The sequence below is a fragment of the Amphiprion ocellaris genome, chromosome 12 (genome assembly GCF_022539595.1).
Source record: "Amphiprion ocellaris isolate individual 3 ecotype Okinawa chromosome 12, ASM2253959v1, whole genome shotgun sequence".
Taxonomy (NCBI): domain Eukaryota; kingdom Metazoa; phylum Chordata; class Actinopteri; family Pomacentridae; genus Amphiprion; species Amphiprion ocellaris.
The window spans coordinates 6,432,014-6,447,387 of NC_072777.1; the positions used below are offsets into that span (position 1 = coordinate 6,432,014).

General features: G+C 38.2%; 1 protein-coding gene across 1 annotated transcript; it reads right to left on the minus strand.

Moving 5' to 3' along the window:
• Window positions 1–6,871: 6,871 nt before the first annotated feature.
• On the minus strand, window positions 6,872–14,844 carry LOC111566654 (cell cycle control protein 50A-like). Its single transcript, XM_023267366.3, has 7 exons — window positions 14,383–14,844; window positions 12,943–13,062; window positions 12,737–12,844; window positions 12,029–12,116; window positions 11,389–11,535; window positions 9,630–9,836; window positions 6,872–9,114 (listed from the first exon to the last, which is right to left on the minus strand). The coding sequence occupies exons 1-7, from the start codon at window positions 14,623–14,625 to the stop codon at window positions 8,921–8,923; spliced, it is 1,107 nt and encodes a 368-aa protein (XP_023123134.1). The 5' UTR covers window positions 14,626–14,844; the 3' UTR covers window positions 6,872–8,920.
• Between the last annotated feature and the right edge of the window lie 530 nt (window positions 14,845–15,374).

Consider the following 15,374-nt stretch of genomic DNA (forward strand, 5'->3'; position numbering starts at 1 on the left):
CCATAGACTGTATATGCCATAGATTAAAAAAAAATATTAATAACAATGATCTTCTGTATATACCTATGGTACATGCACTGGCCGTTCAGACTCCGAAGTACAGACTCCTGAGAACGGGAGAACGCATCGTTAATGTGCAGTCGTAACACCAGCGTACTTGATCACGTCACATACTCGGCTCATCTCCTCTGATTATTTTTACCAGCAATGTCAAACATACGGCCTGTGGGCCAAAACCGGCCCACCAGACGGTCCATTTCGGCCCGCGGGCCGACTTTACAAATGATAAAAATTACAACATTAACTGTAAATTGTAAATCTGTAAAACTGTAAATTTAAAATAATTTCTAGAACTTGACAAGTTGTTCTGATCATGAAATGAAATACTAGATTGTTCAGTTCCAGATAGCTGTGACTGAATGTTTTGTGGTTTTGTAGATAAACTGTTATCTGGCAGTTACAATGCATGTGTAAATGGTGAACTGAGGCATAATAGGCTACTGTTGAAACTGAACTTGTTTTCCATACGAAATGTCAGGTTCATAATATTTTGTAAAAAGATAGTTCATTAAATGTGAACATTTTCAGAATGTACTTTTTTTGAACTAAAACAAATGGGAAAGTTGGAGTTGTGGTTATTTATAGGTTATTATGCTGTGATTTTACTGGTGGGGCCCACTGGAGATCAGATTGGGGTTTATGTGATCTCTGGACTAAAATGAGTTTGACACCCCTGATCTTTACTGTGAAAAACAACAAAATGGAATCAGATAAAATAACACAGCCCTGCATATTCGTGTTTTCACAGATTTTTTTATTTTATATATATATATATATATATATATATATATATATATATATATATATATATATATATATATATATACGCACAGTTATTGGGGGGGCACGAAAGTTTTTTGTCCTCCGAAGGGGGGCCCGACAGAAAAAAATTTGAGAACCACTGTGCTAGAGGATGATAACGTGTGAACAAGTTGTGCTGTTGGTTGTGTCGGTTCAGATTAAAGTTTGATGAAAACACGCTTGGTCTCAGAGATGATTTCATTTTCTCTGAATGATGTATGACAGCGATTTCTAGACTCTGATGTGCTGCTGCTGGCAGATGTTATAGTTTTGGACACTTTCTCCTTCATTTTAGCAAATTCGTGCTGACATGAAGGCTTTGAACACATTTTGTTTTTTAGCTTCCTGCATTTCTCACAAGTGACACGTAACAGCGATGATATAAAACTATTCTATATGGAACATTATAGGCAATACATACACTACCAGTCAAAAGTTGGAAACACTTTCTCATTTAATGACTGACTGACCTTCAGTTCTTAAAGTAATGATGGACTGTCGTTTCTCTTTACTTAGCTGATAGGTTCTTGCCATAATATGGATTCTAACTTCTACACAACATAACTGATGGTTCCAACCTCGTTAAGAAGGCAAGAAATTACACAAATGAACCTTGACAAGGAACACGTGTGAAGTGAAAACCATTTCAGGTGACTACCTCATGAAGTTCATGGAGAGAATGCCAAGAGTTTGCAAAGCTGTCATCAAAGGGCGGATACTCTGAAGAATCTAAAATAAAAAACATATTTTGAGTTTTTTCACAATTGTTTGCTAAATAATTCCCTCTATCTTGCTTCACAGTTGTCTACAATGTAGAAAGTAGGAAAAATAAAGAAAAACCATTGAATGAGAAGGTGTGTCCAAACTTTTGACTGGTAGTGTATAAATGTATATCTCTGTGTACTATACAGCATCAAGATATGAAGCTGAAGCATCTCAAAGGTTACAAAGCACATATAATATTAAATACATGAAAAATTAATGCTGGAATTGTAGTTTTCCAGTGAATGCAAAGCTGCTTTCTGTTCTTCTGTAACTATATACGCTGCCATTGCCTGATTCAACTGCAAAACCGTATAATCAATAGTCATTAAAACAGGAGAGAATGTTTTGGCTGTGGACTTGAGTATCAACATGTTCCAGCTTTCAATGTCAGTGTTTTTCTCTTGTTTCTAAACTATCCACTATAACCTTGAGGTGAAATTGCATCTATTCATGAGTATATTTGCTTTTTAAAACCTCGAGGTCGTACAACAGTGACAGCACACCGAGCCATGAAATACAAATACATGCAAAAATAGTATCGTCGTAATCTGGTTTCTGAAAGCAGTGACAGTGAGTCACCAAGCATTGAATTAAAATGTTACCCCCTCTCAATGAAACTAAAGAACAATTCCTCTATAAAAGCCTCAGTTAGGAGGAAAGAGAAAGGAAAGCTTGGGACGGTCGACACAAAATAACTAATGGATGTAAGAAAAGGCTGGAGGTCAGTTTTTGTGTCACAGAATACGGTTTGAACTGTGCACCTCCTCATGTTACAGCTTTTGAGTGTTAATAAAAGTAGATGAAAGTGCGGCAAAGACATTTGATGAACTGTTTTGTTCTAACATGCATGTATTTTTCTAAAGCAGTCAGTAGCTGCACCACTGCATCATCTGTATTGCCAAAATGATGTGACATTCTAGACGGTAAAGTCTCATTAAAGTGCCTTTAATGAGACTTTAATGAAGATAAGAGAGGTGATCCTCTTTGACATGGTGGCTGAACTCCACATCAGCTCCAGCATCTTCAGCAAGACCCTGAGACATCTCATAACCGGCCTCCTCCGTTAAGTCTCAGATTAAATGCTACAGACAGTACAACATGCATTCAGACAGTATGTCACCATTACCATCAAATACACTATGGTTCAAAAGTTTGGGGTCATCCAGACAACTTTATGTTGTCCATGAAAACTCACACTTTTATTCATGTGTTAACATAACTGCACAAGGGTTTTCTAGTCATCAGTTAGCCTTTCAACACCATTAGCTAACACAATGTCTCACTCCCCCACGCCCTCCACAACTGCACCAACCTCACCACATTCAAATCCCTTCTAAAAACTCACCTTTTTAGATCTGCTTTCCTTAAGTGATACTGTATTTTATCTTGAATTTGATTTACTGTTTATTGATTTTAAATTAACAGTTTTTATTTATAACTCGTTTTATTTTATTGTATTTTATGTACAGCGTCTTTGTGTTACTTGTAAAGCACATTATAAATAAAAATTATTATTATTATTATTATTATTATTATTATTATTATTATTATTATTATTATTATTATTATTATTATTATTATTATTATTATTATTAATGTAGCATTGGAACACAGGAGTGATGGTTGCTGGAAATGTTCCTCTGTACCTCTATGTAGATATTCTATTAAAAATCAGCCGTTTCCAGCTAGAATACACGACAACTGCATGTTTGATGGGTGGGATGTAAAATGTCCTCCAATCCTGGAATAACCCGGACACCTTCTGGGTATTTTTCTTTAGAGGCTTTCTGGGCACGTCCAACAGGAAGGACACCCCAGATTCGACCCAGAACTCTCTGGAGAGGTTACATATCTAATCTGGCTCCTCGGGTTCCCTCAGCAGGAACAGGAAATGTTGCTGGGCAGAGGGATGTCTGGAATGCCCTAGTTAGCCTCCTGCCAACGTGGCTCCGACCAAGGGGTCAAGCAGAAGAAAACAGACTGATGGATAAATGAATGAACGTCTGGTTTTGTCACAATTTGTGAAGTATGGGAAATGTCTGTGTGAAACAAGGACTCAAGTTGTTGTTCTGATGCACACAAACACGATGTCTCGTCCCCTTGTCCCCTTGAAAAGACCAAACTGAGCAGTAAATACACTACCGTTCAAAAGTTTGAGGTCACCCAGACAATTTCATGTTTTCCATGAAAACTCACACTTTTATTCATGTGCTAACATAACTGCACAAGGGTTTTCTAATCATCAATGAGCCTTTCAACACCATTAGCTAACACAATGTAGCATTAGAACACAGGAGTGATGGTTACTGGAAATGTTCCTCTGTACCTCTATGGAGATATTCCATTAAAAATCAGCCATTTCCAGTTAGAATAGTCATTTACCACATTAACAATGTGTAGACTGTATTTCTGATTCATTTAATGTTATCTTCACAGAAAAAAATGTCTTTCCTTTCAAAAATAAGGATATTTCCAAGTGACCCCAAACTTTTGAACAGTGGTGTAAGTGATATTTAACCCACATTGTGTAAAAACAAGGACAAATAAGCTGATAAAGTAGGATGGAGTTTCTATATGCAATGTATATAAATTAGGCTGGCATTATTAGTTGGAATCTAATGCAATCTATAACAACAGCTTTTGCCATAAATTCTGCTTTTAATTACTTTTACGAAGATTTTACAGGGTGGGCCATAAGTTTCCATACATAGGAAATGTATAATGTATATGTTTTTATGTTTCAGATACCCTAGAAGATGCATTTGACGCTATCTTTGGGGCACTTGGAGGCCATGGTGTATGAAGTGAAGACACGAGACATAAATCATCTCAAGGAACGTCACCAACGCCACTACAAGCATAACTTGAACTGTGCCAATGCAAGTTCATCAGCAGTGGAAAACAAGTATTAATATGTGTTTTCGAAACAACGGTAATCATATAGAGCACATTTAGCACACATATAGAGCACAGTTTTATTCCAAAGTTACAAAGAAAATTTTTAATTCTCTTTATGCTGCAAAAAGAGAAAAGGTGTGTTTTCCATCAGTCACGTGTCTGATCTGTTCAGTATTTCCGCATAAAAATAATCTTAAAACATTTATAATTCATCTGTTTTTCGTGTCTCTGTGTGAACGAACCTCGCTGGAAAATGTTTCAGCTCCTCCAGGCAGGAGGAAATAACTTTCACTTCCAGCTGAGCGTCAATTTTGCCGGAATTTACGACGTTCGAGTAGATGTACTGTGGAGAAAAAAAATAAATAAAAAACAGATCAGAAAACATGAAGCTCTGCTGCCGCCACGTGGTCAAATCTGTGAACTGCAGAAAACATTATGAGCTCTACTCTCATCTGCGTTCATGTGTAGTTTAAATGTCATTTTAGGAGATAAAAACTACAAGAAATGCAACACAAACACCCACAGAAAATGACACAAGTAATAATATAATGTAATAATAATAATAATAATAATAATAATAATAATAATAATAATAATAATAATAATAATAATAATAATAATAATAATAATAAAAACAAACAGCAACAAAAGCTTTTTTAAAATATTATTATTATTATATTTCCATGCAAACCTAATAATAGAGATGTATATTTATAAAGAATTACAACATTGAAAAAATAATTTTTTAATTAAATTTTTATTTATAAATTAAATATTCAATCCAGTGTTTACAGCTGTAAAATTGCACAATATCAAAATATATAATTTGTGTATTTTGGGTAATTTAACTGAAAGGATTTGGTACAATAATAAATAAAATAATACAATCTAAATCAATTTTAGTGTACATGTTTTTAGATTTTTTAACTTATTGTAAACCAAACTACAACACAATTACAGGAGGATATTTCAGAAAAACGTTGAGGTCTTAAATGTTTTTATTATTGTTTTTATTCTAATTCCTCTTACAGTTGTACTTCTTTGTGTCATTGTAATTCACACACTTTTTAGATTTGTTAAATGTTTTTATCTGATATAGCCAGGTGATCTCCTTTTACTACCATTTCGTTTTAAAATACTGCAGCTGATTTATAAAGTAGTGAAAGTTTAGAGCTTTTAAATCAGGGTTTAATCCTGTAAGAACCCATTGGTTGTTTGAAAGGTGTGCTATCGTTAAAAAAATGACCAAAAATGACATCATTTATCAGAGCATGAAGCTGTAAAAAGCAGAAAGAATCGCACGATTTTTCAACTTTCCAGTGGTCCTTGAACTACTCATGAGTGATGTGTAATTTCACTACTTTATGCTATGTGCCGAAGTTAAAAAATCCTTAAGAATAAACTATTTGCTCTAATCAGAAGCTGTAAAAAACAAAAAATTCTGCACTCCTTAGCACAACTGTGAAGCCATAACAGACTCAGCTGTGACCAACAGTCACTTGACAAAAATTTAGGGAATTTTTTGCTGAACTGCAGCAGTTTTTAGACAGACGGAGAGGAGTATGGAAACAAATAAAAAATGCAAATATTTAAATATCTATAATATGTAGTCTCCATTTTATTCCACTATTTGAATTATATGTAGGAAAAATGTTACACAAGCTAATTCCAGGTTTTCAATTTTTTAAAATAATTAGTTTCACATGATTTATGGCATTATAACTTGAGATATTTCCTCAAAGTAGCTTTATTCTATATACTTTTAAAAAAGCACCAAAAATAAACCGTTTGTCCTGATCTGATTCTGACAAAACAAAAAAATTCTCCAGTGTTTGGTGCAACTGTGAAGCCATCAGTGACTCAGCTGTGACCAACAGTCAGGTGACAAAAAATCTGAGACTTTTCAGCTGAACTGCAGGCAGTGTTTATACTGAGCAGATGGGAGATGAGTATGAAAACCAAGTAAAAATGTAAAGAGTAAAATACTTGTATTATTTGTTGTTAAAGTCCTGCATCTCTATGGAAACAAATAATACAATGAATGAATGTGACCGTGACCGTCACCGTGGGAGGACCGGCTGGATGGGGTCCATGTGAGAAAGAGGACCAGATATGAAGAGCTGGTTATCGACTTATCACTTATATGTATTTATTTATGCATAGACTTGCTATCACTAAGTTATGATTCTCATGTTAAACCTGTTTTGTGCAGCTAAATCATGTTAATTTCCTTCCAAAGCCTCATTAAAGCTTTATCTAGCCATGTTCAAGGAAAAAATAACTTGACTGATTGAAATTATTCACTTACTAATAATGTAACCAAAGAATAAAGCAGGAGAACAACCAATCATGTTTTTAAAAGACAAATTTATTTTTTTTAAAGCAACAACACAACACAGGTGGAGTATCAAAAACAAATGTAAAATCCAGTGCTTCTATTAGTTCATCTCAATAAAATGCGCCACAAAAAAATTAAAAAACAAACACATTTTACTCATCACATTTCAACATGCAGCATCTATTTAACAAGCATTTGGCTGCAGCTTCAGCTCATTTCAGCTGAAAATGGCAGAATGTGGCTGGAAAACATTAATTCACTCTGTGCAGTGGCAAATACACTTAAGCACACGTACTGATACTGTTCTATCATGCTGCCTTGTTAATCTATTATTACTGCATGTCAACGACAACGAATGAAGCGGCAACACCGAGTCAATGTACATTTTTTCTGGTTAATATTTACACAGTCACAACATATAGCTCCATCCACCTTTAGACTCAAAGCCCCTGAGGTCTAGCGTGCAAATACTGGCTTTACAATGCAAACATTAAAAAAACCCTAAAATAAATACAAAAAATAAACATGTTACTTGTACAGCTTCCAAACTGCGAACAAGTTGTGTTTCCTCTGATGTGGAAATCGCTCAAAGTGCGACGACTCGCAAAAGCATGAATTCAGTCTGAAAGCAGGACGAAGTTACGGACGAAACGAGGCACAAAGACGAGCCGCTGGAGCAGCTCCATGATCACATCAGCTTCTCAGCCGACCAGCATGCAACAGTGACAGTCCAGCTCACCGCAACTGCACCGTCAGAGATCCTAACGCTACTCAAACATCCAGACTCATTCCGAAGTAGATTTTGTTTTTACAAGGATCTTTGGATCCTGGCTGAGCTTTCCTTTGAGCAACATGAATGTCTGTATCAATCACAACTACTAAACAGCAACAACTAAACAGTTGTCTGCACAAGTGATCAGCTCGTTGCTACTTCAGCACTTGAACTGCAACACCAGGATACATTTCTGTCAGAATAAATGTATTCATTTGGTTTTTGTGGCCTAACAGCAGACAGAATTCACTTTTAAAGTCTCTATCTTAATCTCTATCGATTAATCTGATGGCTGTTTTACCTACCGAATAATATACCCAATACTATCTCAAAAGGAAAACCAATCTTTAGCCTTCAGGAGCCAGAGTGGGAGAATTTAGGATACTTCTTTTTAAACATGAATAACAATTCATCTTCAAAATCAGTGTTGATTAATAAGACTGACAAATCACCTGACCGATTACAATGTAAGAGATTAGAGATAAACGTCACATTTCTGACACAAATCACATTTCAAAAGTGACAGTATTTTTGTTGCTTGGGCAAAAGATCAGGAATGAATCTACACAGAAGCTGCTTCATCTGAGCTTCAGCTGAACCGATATTGTCCCATCTGTCATCTTCATGGAGAGGCTACAACGAACACTCACTCTTGCATCTACGTCCAGAACAACGAAACAGGCAAGAAGAAGAGAGAGTGTGGTGAGACACGTTTGAACTGATACCACTATCATGTCTGTGTAGTAAACATAAGCTACAGCTAGCATCTGGTTAGCTTAGCTACTATATAGACAGGAAACAGAGGCAAACAGCTGACTGGTTTACTTTAAATGTGACAAAATCCATCTACCTGCACCTCTAAAGCTCATTTATGAACATGTTATCTTTCGCTAGTTACTGATCTTATCATCCAACTCTGCAATAGCACAAATAAGCATTTTTACTAATTATTCATTTAAGATAGAACCCATAAACTCTGATCCAATGTTTTGGCAAACTCACAATGTGTAGTTTGGGTGTAACTGTATGACCTCTGCAGGTTGTTTCTGATTTGTCTTACATCTTGACTGTGGCTGTTAAATTTCGGCTTCTTTTCCTCTCACTTTGGCAAATAATCAGCTATAATTCAGACATTCACACCCTAAAACTCACGTCTGACACTTCGAGAAGTTACTTTATGTTCAGTTTTGTCATGTATCTACTCTGTCCTCTGGATTCACCCTCACAGATGTGTTGCTGGATCCCTGTTCACTGCAGCCGAGGTGAGCCGGAGCGCCGTCAGCGTCTCAGTTGGAGATGTCGGCGCTGTTGTTGCGGTTGCCGTACTTGTGGTGGATGATCAGCAGGACGACGCCCAGAAAGAAGCAGACGGAGCCCACGGTGATGTAGGCGATGCCCAGGAACGGGTTCTTGCCTCCCATCCAGGAGATGGTGCTCAGGATCATCCGCTTCCTGCCTTCAAAGCTGCGAACAGGATAATCTGGGTTCGACTGGTTAAAGACGGAAACAGTTTGTTTACAGACCAAACAAGAAACTCTGAACTACACACACTTTGTCAATATTGATCTCCACGTTCAACCTGGAGTTGGGACTGAGTGTAGTTCAATTTCCAATAATTTACAAGACTTTAAAGATTTGAAAAGTCACCCTGTGGACACCGAATGGCTGCTTGATGTTGCATTAAGGAGACCATGTTCTGCAAATCCATTAAATGAGGACATCAGCCAGGAGATTAAAGTTAAACCACAGAAACCACAGAAGTGGTGAGATCAACGGAGGGACCTAGCAGCAGTAGTGAAAGTGTGTGTTACTAATTTTTAAGTTTCATGTCTTTCTCTGGACAGATGTGGGGCTTTCATGGCTCTGCAGCATCATAGATACTGTCACATCCAGGTATTTACACTGTAATTACCATTTTCCCAGACCTTCATCAGCATTCCTTAGTGTCTTGTGTTGGATTTAAGAACCAGGTTTGCAGTTTGACATGAAGGATACTGTAGACCACTTCCAGAGTGTAGTTGCCTCTGGGCAGAGTAGGAACCATGTTGTTCTTCTTCTGGATGATGCGATAGAGTTTGCGGAAGGTCGGCAGAGCGGCGGTTCTCATCCACACGATGAAGTCCTCGTTGATGAAGCCGTTGTTCTCCGCATCAGTGTCCAGCTCGTACACAGGCCTGCGCCAGTTCACCGGCTTCGTTGTTCCTGAAAAGAAACAGCACAGATGAAGCCTTTGCACTAAAAGAATATTGATTAGTCACAACGTTTGGAAGGAGCATTTGCAGCTCTGTCCACTTCAATTTTCTGGGGTCCAGTTTACCCATTGAAAGGTGCAGATTTGGACAAAATCCTCGATATATTTCCATCATCTTGCTATGAAATACGTCTTTGGTATTTTCAACAGTTGTATTTAGTAATTAGAGTGCCAAGGAATGTGGCGTACGTTTGTCTGTTTGTCCATTTGTCCGTCTGTCTGTTTGTCTGTTTGCAACATTACTCAAAAAAGGACCAACAGATTTGCATGAAATTTTCAGAGAAGGCCAGAAATGACACAAGAACCAACTGATTAGCTTTTGGTCAGTGATGCAGCTTATAGTCTGGATCCACAGATTTGTTAAAAATGTCTGTATCATTGCGAGATAGTGACATGGTGTCACTGTAACCATGACAACAAGTGAACACTACGTCAGCTGCCTGCTGATGATCACATGATTGTCATCCTACAACAAATCAACTGTTGTGGACCTATCGGGACTTATCAGTCAGAAATCATACAAGAAACAATTTATTAAATTGTGGGGGTGTTTCTGAGTCCCATCAATTCCTGCCGCCCGCTACATATTTAGGTCACGTGATTTGGTATCTGTACATAACGTACACATGCACAACACACACCTGTGCTCAGCGCAAGGTAGTTTTTTATTAAAGATTTCATCCGCTGGAAATGATACAATGTCTGAGCAGCCTTGGCGGAGTACTGCGCCCTCCGAGTGTTTTTCTTGTTTTAGTTTTGGCACCAAAGTCTGTTATTACAACTTGATGTTCCTCATAATGTTCTCCAAAGAAAAAGAGAAAATGCTCCATGTTTCTATGAGTTTACAGACTTTCTTCCAAATGCTTCCCATTTTTCTTGCAAACATCAATGAATTCAGCAGAAAACAGCACAAAATTGCAGAAAATAGTGTAAAGCTGATAACTGACACAGAGAGACATTTTTCATGTCAGAAACTTCACATTAAATCATGACACTGGTGGCTCTTTGGAGGTCGACTAAAGGCTCCAAGACTGGAAGGTTGGGATTATTCTACTTGATCTCATTGTTAACAAATCTCTCTGAAAGACCAACACCGACAATGTGCGATTCTGTCTGCAATAGCTTTTGTTATTGAAGTTACTGAAGATGTTATTCTACAGAAAAAACAGACAAAAACAGTTTCATTTAAAAAAAACAGTAATGTCTTCAAACAGCAGGTCTCTGTAGTTTTTAAGCATTTGTTGGAGACATTTTCAGCAGAGCATTAATTCATGTGTGGTGCTGTCATGACTATTTGTAGCAGCACGATGGTGTATGTAGGGCTGAATCTAAATTAGAAAAGCATGCTCTGTGGGTTTTTCAGGCTTTGATAACCACGATACTCAGCTAATAGCAAGCTGGTGAAGAAAAATCATCTCTCATCTTCACCACAATGACCAAAGCTAAGTGGAAAAGTCAGTAACCCCTCAGAGAGATGTGCTACATAAAAGCTCCCGCTGATACCTTGAAAAACAGCTGTGAGGTTCGGGTTGTTGCCCCCAGGGTTCCTGAACTTCACGTGTTTGTCCGTCCACCAGGCGATTCCTGTGGTCGTCAGAGGAATCTCGCTCTTTGTGCCATTGGGGTTGTTGTAAAACAGCTCCAGCGTGTCTGCAAGAGACGTAAACATGGTTGACTGAGCTCTGGCCTTAAACACTGTCAGATATTTTCAAAATAGTGATTCAGCCTGATCCTGTGACAGTTATTTCAGTTTTTCTTGAATTAAAACTCAAAACAACAAACTCTGTCAGTCTAATAGCTCAGAGACTAATCTTTCTCCACTGGTGTGCAACATTTCAAACATGAAAAACTGAGAATCACAGTTGAATGGCTGCTCTCATAATTTGGAAACTATTTATGGATGACATTACAGCTCAGTTTTATCCATCCACCTCTGTGAGCAGAACTCCAAATAAGATAAGTCACATCTGTTTATTTAGCTGTGCAGCCGCTCATAATGAGATCAGCCTCAGACTTTTACTGCCTCCCTGTGTGTATGACTCCATGTGTTGTTTTTCTTATTTATTATTTGGCTGTTTCATATCTTCTTCACTAAAAAAAGCCAATAAATGCAATAATCCTAAAATAAAGAACGTCTGCTCACCATTAAACATGCTGTTGGCGATGGCCCCACATGGTGCAATGGGCTTGTTTTCGTGGAAAGCATACGGCTCACACTCCTTGCTGGGTTTCTGTGACAGATGAGGATGAAAATTAGATGAGAGATAAATGGCATCACATGCTGAAGCTGCAGGAGAGACATTTCTGATCCAACGCACACGACTTAGGAGCTTAACTCACAACAGGGGCTGTAAAAATTGCATGGAGCTTGTTTTCTCCTGCTTGGATAATCACGTTACAGCAATTCCGAATTCCTCATCACGACAAGTCACAAATAATTGTGAAAACTGAGGTTTTATCTTAACTTAGTAAATGTTCACAGATGAGGATAACAGCTGTCTAACAGATCAAAGATTTTAAAAAAGTCAGGCCGTTCGCATGAAGCTTCAGACAATGGAGGAGATTTTCTGCGTAGTTTGATGAACCATGAAAGCATGATAGTGCCATGCAAGTGAAAACAGTGGATGCATTTCAATATAATGCATCCAAATCATCGTTAATGCATCGAGGAATCAGCGGTCTGCCAACAAGCACCGAGTGATCAGACTGATGAGATGCTGCAGTGACTGTGGCTGCAGTTTAACGTACAAAACTTCAGCACATTAACCTGAACTCTTGCGTGCAGCTGCTCAATGGTAGTCTGTGTTCTAAGTCATGTGTTACTGTGACATCTTGTTCAACAAATTCATACCGTGAGAGATTCCGTGTCTCCATTCAGCTGACTGTCATCTCTTGACTTCACATAGCGCCGGTGATTCTGGTAGAAGTTGGAGAGGCCGTAATACATGAAGACGTTGCTCTGTTGATCAAAATAAAAATTAAGGTGATAAATTGATCCAGTTGGTTCCTGCCTGGCTGTATTTGGAATATTTGCATGTGCGAAATTATAATTGTTACTTCATAGGGCTGGTCCAGGTAGAAGGGTATCGTGCAGGTACAAGGCCTTGTGCTGTTCCAGCTGAAGTTCTGGGAGCAGTTGAAGCAGGGACTGGACATGTCAACTCCTGTGTAATCGATCTGGAAGCAGCAAGCAAACATAGAAACTCTCTGTAAATACATAAACCTTTATCCATCACTCGGTACCATCAGGGATGCATCTCATCAGTCCTTACATTCACCCTGCAGCATGGCAACAATAGCAGAAAAATATTCCATAAATACAAGAGAGTAACACTGAGTCAGACACTGGGGGGGATCTGGGTTTATTTCAGTTGTTAATTCACCTGCGTAACTCCATCCCCATAACATGACAACACTGACATGTAATTCTGTGCATAATGATGATGGCTTAGCTTAATAAAAATGTCCTGGCATCGCTGACAGATCTCAGGATTCATCCAAAGAAGCTTTAATACAAATAATTCCACTGTACAAATCTGGAATCTGTGTGAAATAGATGACTTGATGTCGGATGTGTAGAAGTCAGATCTTGACTGATCGTGTCCTAACGAGATTATTGCTGTGCAGAAGCACTCGATGCTTCTGCTGCTGTGTGATGCTGCAGGTATTTATTAAACTCAGAGGAAAGAATCTAACTCACAGCCAGCTGTGGGCATCAGTAGGTGTATTAATGTTTCTGCAAAATCCTGAAAACAGTCAGTGAAATCTGAACAATGCTACAGCTTTAGACATTCATCTGATGCATTTCAGATCTGTCTCAGTCACTGTAATAGCTGTTCTTACAATCATGCCAACATGTTACCCATGGGTGGCGTAGTGCTACCTGAACACAAACTGGAGCTTGATCTACCCCATTGGGTCTCCTGGGTTAAGATGTACGATGCTGAAAGACTCAGAACACCTGATGACCCCAGGAGACATCACTGATGATGTGCCAATGCAAATGCAAAATGAATGAACTTAAAATGAAAACAGGTAGATCCAGTGACAGGTTTCTCAAAAGGAGGACATGTTTAACATAGTTTCTACTGTTTATTTGGGGGAGGGATTGGTATTTACTTAGACCCCAGCAGAGGATGCGTGGTGACACCTTTGTGTGAACAACACACTGACAAACCAGTACTAATTACTTTAGTGGCTTAAGTGTGAAATTTTACAATTGAAATAAAAGGTTATTTTAGAAGCATGTTAGCCGAATGAGCCACTAAAATACCGCCTTTTAAACGATGCCCGTGTCATGTAATATGAGACATGAAAACTGCCACTATGACAAATCAACGTAAAATGCACGATTTCTGAATTGAATTTGGTGTGACGGATCTGAGCACACAGACAGCTCTTCGGCGTGTGTAAATATGTGACTTATTGGATTGATTAAAATACGTGTTGAATGTAAGATTCATACTGTTGTTGTCTTGACATTTGACACAACATTACCTCAAACTCCTTGATGTTGTTGGAGGTAACATACAGGCCGATGCCGATGGGGATGAAGATGAGGCCGATGATGAAGAAGGCAGGGAGGACGGTGCCCGCTGTGAGGATGGGCTGCCATGCTGGGAGTCTCTGCTGTTTGAACGCAGTGTTTTCGGGCTTCTTGCTCCGCAGAGTTCCGCCGCCAGGTCCGGACACAGTGATATGTCCATCCTCGTCTTTGGCGTTGTAGCTGGACGCCATCATGATTGCTGCTCGAAGCTACTGATTGCTAAGTTGTAGCTGGCTTTAGCTAGCTAGCAGCGTTAGCGTCTTAATGTCAGTTGTTTGGAAACACCGCGAGTTTAAGCTATGTATTCATAGGTTTTCAGTTAACTGCCATAAAATCCATTATTATTGTTCATAAGGCAGCTAGCTAAAGAGCTAGCAACGGCTGCTCCTCCACGAAGTTTACAGCCGCCTTCAAGTGCTCGCAGAAATATGGGAAATTATTGTTGCTACTAAATCTGCCCGCATAATATATGACATATTCTGCATTTAAAGGACACGAAAACAGGTGTAATGCTGGTGATGTGTGTAATTTTAACATTTGCATGTTTATAAGTTCCAAATATTTGAGAGCATTGTTGCCACACGCATTTTTTTTCAGATTTTGAAATGTATTTTTAGATTTACGTGAAAAACTTAAATGCATCATTACTGCCAACAAATTACTAACAATCACAGATGAATAATGCCGCAGTTTCTTTTCTTATTGTCTGTATAGGACGAACAAGGAGAAATAACAATTGAGAATATTTTCTAAATGTACTTTTTAGTGTCAGTGCCAATAAAAGTTTCTTTCATTATCCCACAAATCCACTGATGGACAGTTCAGAGCTCATATATTGTCATTACTTATTGTTCCATCACCATGAAGCGATTATTCTTTCATAAGTATAGGCTAGATGTATTGTGTAGTTTGAAAATCATACTGTACACGGTTGGAAAAACTG

Coding starts and splice junctions, on each gene's coding strand:
- LOC111566654 (XM_023267366.3), bottom strand. CDS start 14,625: ATGATGGCGTCCAGCTACAACGCCAAAGACGAGGATGGACATATCACT. Junction 13,063..14,382: donor ACAACATCAAGGAGTTTGAG/GTAATGTTGTGT, acceptor TGCTGCTTCCAG/ATCGATTACACAGGAGTTGA. Junction 12,845..12,942: donor ACCTGGACCAGCCCTATGAA/GTAACAATTATA, acceptor TTTGATCAACAG/AGCAACGTCTTCATGTATTA.